General features: G+C 37.0%; 1 protein-coding gene across 1 annotated transcript; it reads right to left on the bottom strand.

Moving 5' to 3' along the window:
• Positions 1–1,350: 1,350 nt before the first annotated feature.
• On the bottom strand, positions 1,351–7,862 carry LOC139710975 (uncharacterized). The gene is made up of 2 exons (XM_071622890.1): positions 7,829–7,862; positions 1,351–1,676 (listed from the first exon to the last, which is right to left on the bottom strand). The coding sequence occupies exons 1-2, from the start codon at positions 7,860–7,862 to the stop codon at positions 1,351–1,353; spliced, it is 360 nt and encodes a 119-aa protein (XP_071478991.1).
• Between the last annotated feature and the right edge of the window lie 568 nt (positions 7,863–8,430).

Genomic DNA, 8,430 nt, shown 5'->3' with positions numbered 1-8,430 from the left:
CACATGCATCATGTATGTTCTCTATGTTGTCCGAGATCACAGGATGAGTCTGACGCACTTGGGAGTAGAAACTGTTAAATATCTGTCAAAGAGGGCGTCTTCACTTTAAGATATACAGAATCATAATGTAATTCAACAAGAATTCACACAAGCGCAAAGGCAACGAATGATATTTTTTGATAAACAATATGTATTTCAAAATATTTTACAAGAGAATGTACAAATATATCACAAGTTGCACATGAAGCTCGAGAAAGCTTACATTGCTTCCCAAATTTTTGCAATAATAGTGTTTGTGGAACACGGTGCATGTGATTGTAAATGCTTAACTTATTCAGAATGTTAGCACGCGACAAAAACGCTTTACGAATGATTTGATGGAAAACCAACGCAAATGGCTGTAAAATGAATCCCCATGAAAAAAGAAAAACCAGTAAAATGTAACATCACGAACCGTGACCTGCACGAATAGTTTAATAACACTCTTCACCATCTAAGAAAATTACAAAAGTTTATAAGTGGATGCTACGAAAAATTGAAAAACACGTAAGTTTTGAGGCAAATAAACGATCGCTTCTCAGGAAGATTACCCGCTGCTACACCTTTCGCATACTTCCAAGATTGTGATAATCATTATTTTGTCGATTCCAAATAGAATTCTTCATCGTTTGGAGTTAAAGCTGTAAAAGTTCCTTTCACATTCAAAAATTGCTGAGTGTCCTGTATAGGGAATAGAGATACATTGTAATGTACCACCTACAAGTACGTACCGTCAGCTGATCGGCCACGTTACGAGTCATATTATCATTTTTTTTTTGTCTGTTTCCCTTTGATTCAAAATGGTGTTTTTATCTTGAAACCTTTCAGCATGAATCAATACAGAAAAACAACTTTAAACAATGGCATGGTTAACAGGTTTTAATTTCATCGTTGTCCACACTATAAGCCTATGGCTTACAATGTTATCAGGTTAGGCTGGATTAACCCGTTGAGGACTAGCTGATTTTGCTACAGCACATAACCCCATAGACACTTGCTTGAGTATACTCGGGACTCGCTCTCAATGGGTTAAGGAACAAATTAAGGAAAAATTACTGCAGTTCGAAAGTTCAATACATTATTAAATGTTATACTCAACGAGAGTTCGTAGTCACTGTAGTACCGGGGTCCGTTATCGGTCAATAGTTTTATATTATTTTCCCAGGTCTTGAAGTTGATAGCTTTCCTTTCGTCTGTGGAAGCAAGTTGAAGGTAGAGATTGATAAAATGATATAACTGACGTCGTGAACCAATCCAAAGGCATCTGCAATATTATGATAAAGTAAGAAAATGATGGACAAGGAAGTGACATCAACGCCGTTTGACGAAGTAAAATATTCCGCCTGCTACGACAGCTACTAGTGCGATGACTGCGATGGCGATGCCTGCCTTGGCCCCGTTCCCGACGGCACCTTTGTCCGTCAGACCGCTGGCGCCATTCCCGAAGAGGTTCGGCATGCCGGCACCATCGCTGTTGAAGTCGTTGTCGTTGTCGTTGTCGGATTCTTCGTTGTCGTTGCCGAAGAAGTTGTTGCCGTTCATCTGGCCACCTTGGTCGAGACCGTTCCCCATATTTACGGACGACATCTCCCCGGATGAACCTCCGTTGGATTGGGCCTCAAGGAGAGACATTGATGCTGTAAGAGGAGAGTGAATACAAGATAGGAAGAGATTTAGAAGACAATCTATTAAAGGTATTGTATGGTATTGGTGGAGATGAGAATTGGGCTTTTACCTTTTTGTGAGATACCAAGAAACCACTTATGAAATAGTACAGAGCATATCATATACCATTTCAAGAGAAATTCAAAGCTTATTAGACGAAAATCGGTTTTGGAATTGCTAAGACATCCAAAAACAAAGTAAAACAAAGTGATCCTAATAAAAGGTGGGTGCCGCTTTTTGTTAGGAATGCTCTTTTTTGGATATCTCAGCCATTGATTTTCATCAAATAAAATATAATGTTGAATCCCTCTTGGAATTACATGCTCTTTCACATTTCATGAGAGGTTTCTCATTATCTCCCCCCAAAAGTATTAGAAACCTGACGTTAAGTCTCAACCAAAACTATACGCTCCCTTTAGATAATTCTACCACAAGTTCTGACAACGATTATGTTTTCGATGAAGGCAATGGCTGCGTCAGGCAGTTAGTTCGTAAGTTAAGCAGATATAATTATTACTATAGTAATAGAAATAACATTCGTTGCACATGAGCACATAACGCAAAGAAGGGCGTCTGACATGAAAAAAAAACACCCTTAAAATAAAAACTTTGGTCTTGTGGGTATAGACTGTTTCCTCTTCATTTGCTTTCACACATTAGGCATGGATGAATTAACTTCCCCTGTCAACGAGGTAAACGGATAGTATGATAAATCAATGCCCTTGATACTTGACGAGGATAAAGAAGGCGATCATCCTGTCGAGAAATTGTGATACGTTGTATTATAGTTTAAATTAGTGACGGCTCCTGTCTTCAAGGAAAATGCAACGTATCATAAAGTTACAGAAAATGATACACAAACACTTTTCTGGGAGATTATGATTCATTAAACCACTATCATGCATCGTGTACGAGAAATCAAGCTATAAATGAGAGCGACTATGAGCTTCTTCCTTTCCAGTCGTGTTGTTTTTCTTGACGTCTATAAGTTCTACAAGTTGTGACGAGAGGGGTAGGCTGTCAAGTTAATTGATTTAGTGGACTTGATGCATGCTTGCTCCGGAAATTTGACAAAACTTTTCGCCGCCCACACTGTAGCAACAGTAACTACATTTAGTGGGAGGGGGGGGGGGCACTGAGAGATCGCTAGTTGTTTAACACGGGTAAACGGGTAAATTAATATGAACCGGTAATTCTGGTTGCAATTCAAAAGGCAATATACCACACTGGTATTGTATGTTACTGAACCTCCAAATGCAAATATACGTGAAACTAAGCTCGCAAAATCACATAAAGCCAAATTTATCACCCAAAGTTATACAATTATATGTTGTAGAGCTACGTTGACAGAAAATTCTTCCACTCATTAAACAACACGTTGAAAACTTATAGTTCACGTGAAATACTTCTGTTTATCTACATCTAAACAGAGATTTAAACACTTTAAAATCTTGTATCAACATCATTGAAAGTTTGAGGAAAATCAGACAATCCGTTCAAAAGTTATGAATTTTTGAAGTTTTTGTGCAGTCTGGAGGAGAAGACTACTGCAGTGTATGAATAACTTACATGTCACATGCGTACAACTATATAAGGAAAATATAAAGAGAAATTCACAAAATGTACACATTCCCCTGACTCGTTACCGATCAGAAAGAGGCAAGTCAATTGCATTATGTCTTTCCTCTTTCCAAGTCGTCAACCTGTTGCTGTCCAGTGCATTTTCTCAATCCTTATGCAGTGCAGGGGGATCTAGGTATTATATGGTTAACTCAGGATTTCCTGTGGTTTAAAACCCTTAATCGAAAATGAGGCCACATGAGGCCCCCACTGCTCTGTCGCATCGTATCGCAGGTTTGATGGAGCTTAAATCAGGTCACCAATTTCTGCACCAGCCTGATATTCTACAATATTTTCATCGTTTCATCTTTTAGGTTTATAATCAATCTATATCAAATATATATATACATATAGTATGCATGAATGTAATAGGGCCTCCTCATCTTGTTCATAATATGCATATTTCAAATAATACATGTGATGATCAGTAATTTTGGGGTATATAATATACTTTCCTTTTTTTTTCAACTCATCATAGACATAATGCAACTATTTAGCCAGTTACCAAGTATGAAAAAGAATATCGTTTATAATATTGTGTATACACAAACACAGTACCACAATCATTGAAATGTGAATATACATATGTATGTATGCGCGGGAGATTTTGGTAGCAACCACTTGTGAAAACGCAAATGAAAGCGCTTAAACTAAAATTCTGATTCTGATTAATCAATAAATTACAAACTTGGTCACAGGCCATCGGAGGTAAGTTCTGAAATTTGTTACTGCGATTTAAAAAAGAATAGTGTCAAACAGTCTTTGGCATAACTTCATTATTATACTTAATGTGTCTGGTTTTGTGTTTTAATCTATTTTGTATACTGAAGAAACGCTTGTAACTGTATAACGTGCATATTGAGCAAACAACTGTAACAAAAGACTACGAAACCAACGCCATTGAAACCACTGAAACCAAGACTAGGCAAGGAGGACAAGTGCCTAGCCTTGCCTATTGTAATAGGGATAACAACAACCGCTGGCAGCTAGAGGACTCGAAACAATGACCTCAAGGATGAGATTCAGTAGTCTCATCCACTGGGCCACAGAGGTTTCATGTCACGGGAGCATTTTGGCTTGAGCGCCAATAATGGAAAAGGCCATATTAATCTCATCATATCTGTAATTTACGGAGGTCGAGAAGTTTGAGTAGACCTAATTAGCTATCAGGATGACACTAGGCTACACCGTAAGCCATTACTTTGATCCCGTCAACAGGTGATATTATGTAGGCGGCGGTTTTTTGGTCACCGCGCAGCTTGTACTGCAGCTTTTACAATCTAAGCATACACTGCGACACGAAACTTTTGGTGTAACGGGATTCTCTAATAAGAAGTCGAATTAATGTGAAGAAATGGTATGTTTTATGCACGTATGTACATATCTACTTCAAAAGCTCTCTGTCGCTCTATATGTATTTTGTATAATAGATGTTATTTACTAACTCACATTATCTGATTATGCTAATGAATAGTACACATAATAATCTGTATTCTTTTCACAATATTCCGAGATACGTTTAATAGTTTTGGTACATAAAAGTACACAATCTTGTTTCGGGGCAAAAGATGCACACACACACACACACACACACACACAGTCGATCACACGCACACACACAACGTTTGTATGCAGTAGGTATACTATATCATGTCGAGTAAAGACACTCAATAGAGAATGTAATCACCACCCTAGCTTTATAGTTCATATCATCCGGGAATTCTGATCTAACTATGACGTCATTTTCTATTTCCGGAAGACTTGGGACAGAATGCTAAAGTTTATAATCGATAGTGATAGCAAAAATAGGAAAAAGAAATGGAGATAAGATAGAGGAAGAAGGAAAGGAAACAAGAGAAAGGGCCGTGCCGAAAAACAACAAAAAGGTAAGGAGAACTCTTGCTTGTTTCATAGGCCACCTGTTGGCAGTATGCTGTTTGTCACTTTTTCTTTTTAGCTCAATCATGTAGCCATAGGCAACAGTATTTTGAAGCTGCCTTTGAGCTGCCTATTTTAAGACTTTGGGGTCTATATTTACGCCACTTCTATTACGCGTGCCAACAAAAATTTTCCTGGACGTCTATTACTGGACGAGTTTACGACACGTCATGCTCATCTCGTGCCACTTGTTTACCTATGATAGAATAAAAAGAAAAAATAAAAACAGCCAGAAGGATCTGCCCTATATTTCTGCCATTTCTGTTGAGTACACGCTCATGCACTATAGTCTCTCCTATGGTTTACGTCCGTTTTAATAAGCTGCCTACTTTGATTTTGGCTTGGGCCCACATTCGGATTTTGCACGTATCGTCCTTCTGTCGAGCTATTTAGACATTTATAATGCTATTTTTGCTTATGATCTCAACTTTTAGTCGGCATTGTTCATTGCACGATACCCTTTGCTTCCTTTTCCCCAGGTATTCCCCTCCCCCCTCCCCCGTTGCTTGGGGGACTTGGCAGCGCTTCTCAACTGCATGTCGGAAATGCACTAAAACTAAAAATATCATGTCAAACTCTTCTTACTCATACAACCTCCTACACATTTACATCAAGGTTTTTGCTAATCTAGTTATAATCTAAGCTATATCTTATTATCACTTTGTGCATGAATGTTCTTTTAATAAAGTTGTTAGGATTTTTACAAACATTTTTGTCACCATCTCTTCACAAAGTGGTTGATGTTTTCAACAATAGTTCCAATTAAAGAAAGATTCATGTACTGAATGTTGCCAGGTAAAAATGTCAGAGGTTAAATACTAGAAACGTACTGCCGGAGATTGAAAATCAGTTGATTAATTCCTGTTATATTCCACCTATACAATTTTAGATGAGATAGTTTTACACCAAATAAATGTCATCCTTCCATTCAAAGCATGCAAGCGCTATTGTCAAGGTCCTTGGATATGTTGCCCGTATTTTTAATTAATTAACGATAAAAAAGAATATTGCATGAAAATGATGTAACGGGGGAAGCACTCTTTTTGTATATCACTGTCATTCCACCAATGCTTGAAGTCAAACTCCTACACATTATATAGGATAAAGGGAAAGAGGAAGAGAGAAACCACCCATATCAATTTCAAATTTACAGTTGTTAACTTGAAAAAATACACGTTTTTATTGTTTTCTAAAACATTTTACGGACACTCTTATAGTATCGACACCTTTAATACGATAACGGGCCATAACAAACTTCATATAATGCTGCCATGATGGCTTAAAGGGAAATGAAGTCAAAAAAGAAGTACGTCTTATTATGTGGAATGAGTGAACACAATCAGCGAAAGTTTGAGGAAAATCGGATAACCCGTTCAAAAGTTATGAATTTTTAAAGTTTCATGCTGCCATCGCTGGATAAGAAGATTACTAAGATTACTGTCACTAATTTATGAAGAACGATATAAAGAAAATACAGCAAAAATTCCATAGAATTCATTTAAAAAAATGAAAAGAAAGCATTCCATCGACTTGTTGTTGATCATCTCAAGTGATATGATTTCCCCTGCTTTCTAAAAGAGATTAATCAAGTGCTCTTTCGTTAACGCTTTAAATCATATATAGAAAAGTGATAAGATATAGTGCAACCGCTACACGATATAATATATTTGCGATGCTGGAACATGCCCGAAAGTCACAAAAAAGGTTGCAATCTCCAATGTATATGCTTTTGAGTTGTAATTGTTATTTGTAACATGTTGCTTAACCTACTGTATTTAGCGAACTTCCCTTGACTGACTCTATATGCAAATTGAATTGTATTACTTTTGGTAATTTTGCAGCTCCTCTCTCGATCTTCAAGATATTGCCTTCGTTGTGATAGATGGGCAGCATCAAAATGAAATGTAACTTTCATAGTATCATATAGTGCGTTGATTATATCTGCACATTGTCGTCACTACCGGATTTGATTTGATTTGATTACTGCATTTTCAGATGATAAACATATCACAACTAAATCTTCTAAACATAATTATACCATGAAAAATATCAAGTATGCTTATCAAACAATATGTGGCAATACACTAATGGAAAGTAATAAATCATTAAAACAAATATCACATGATCACAAAGAAATGTAGGAGATTGCTATGTGAAGCGGAAACGTGAATTTGATAGTGGCTATAAATAATGTTTTAACGGCATTTCACTAATAACGTCAAATAAGAGCATCACAGCTCAAAATTACACACAATGGGATGGAAAACCGTCATGTTTGGATAAATTCTGCATCGTATTGTGACTCAGTGTTTCGCAGTATAAGGACGAATCAAAATAAATTTTAAAAGCTACCAAAGAGTTTTAAAACAGACAACCAATCTCTCTTTCATAAGCTTGTCATTGCTAAATCTTAACGACCATTATGGACTAATTTCTCACGCAAAGATGACCCGCGGAGTTTTAACATCGGATGAAGAGATATAATAAAAAAAAAATACTTTCAACAACAACAAGAAAAATTAATGAATCACAAATCAGTCCAAATAGGGGATGTCAAACAACTTACCAAAGATGCAGACAAATGCCAGGAATGCCTTCATATTTGAGATGGAATTATTGACCGTGGACGGGTAAAGTTGCAGAGAAACGAAAATGTCCGTATCTTAACGCAAGTACCAAGGAAGTGAGCTTCAAAAATGATCCACTAGTGTTTATATATAGCTGGCTCCTATCTTGCCCGTCCTCACCACGAATATTTATGTCTCATGAGATTCGATGACATACGGCATAAATGTCGCTAACACTTGTTGACCACCACAGCCGCTTGGCGAACCTCTCCTAGTTAATTTAGATATAGAATATCCGTTGGTTATGCAAGTGATCTGTGGCTATAAGCAGGTCAAGGTCCACCACGTGATTTGTGACGTCATATCCGGTTCTTGCCCCCCTCTCAAAAGCTTCAAATTATTAGTCATTTCAAAAGTTTGCATGTATTTTCCGATGTACCTTAATCATGATGATATGATTATAAGAAATATATTCCACTCCAAAGTGCTTAAATTGGAATTCTGCCTGCTTATACAGATTTGGTTGAGATGGGGCTTCAGGTTTCCAACTTTTTGTGAGATAATAAGAAACCTCTTATAAAATATGAAAAAGCATATAATT

The sequence above is a fragment of the Diadema antillarum genome, unplaced genomic scaffold (genome assembly GCF_040938485.1).
Source record: "Diadema antillarum isolate AM-2024a unplaced genomic scaffold, OU_Dant_1.0 seq00001597_RagTag, whole genome shotgun sequence".
NCBI lineage: Eukaryota > Metazoa > Echinodermata > Echinoidea > Diadematoida > Diadematidae > Diadema > Diadema antillarum.
Note: the sequence above shows the minus strand (reverse complement) of the source record. Positions and strands in the feature narration are given on the sequence as shown.

Excerpts from the sequence above, each read along its gene's own strand:
- LOC139710975 (XM_071622890.1), bottom strand. The coding sequence starts at position 7,862 with ATGAAGGCATTCCTGGCATTTGTCTGCATCTTTG. Across the intron at positions 1,677-7,828 it reads GGCATTTGTCTGCATCTTTG|CATCAATGTCTCTCCTTGAG; the intron begins GTAAGTTGTTTG and ends CTCCTCTTACAG.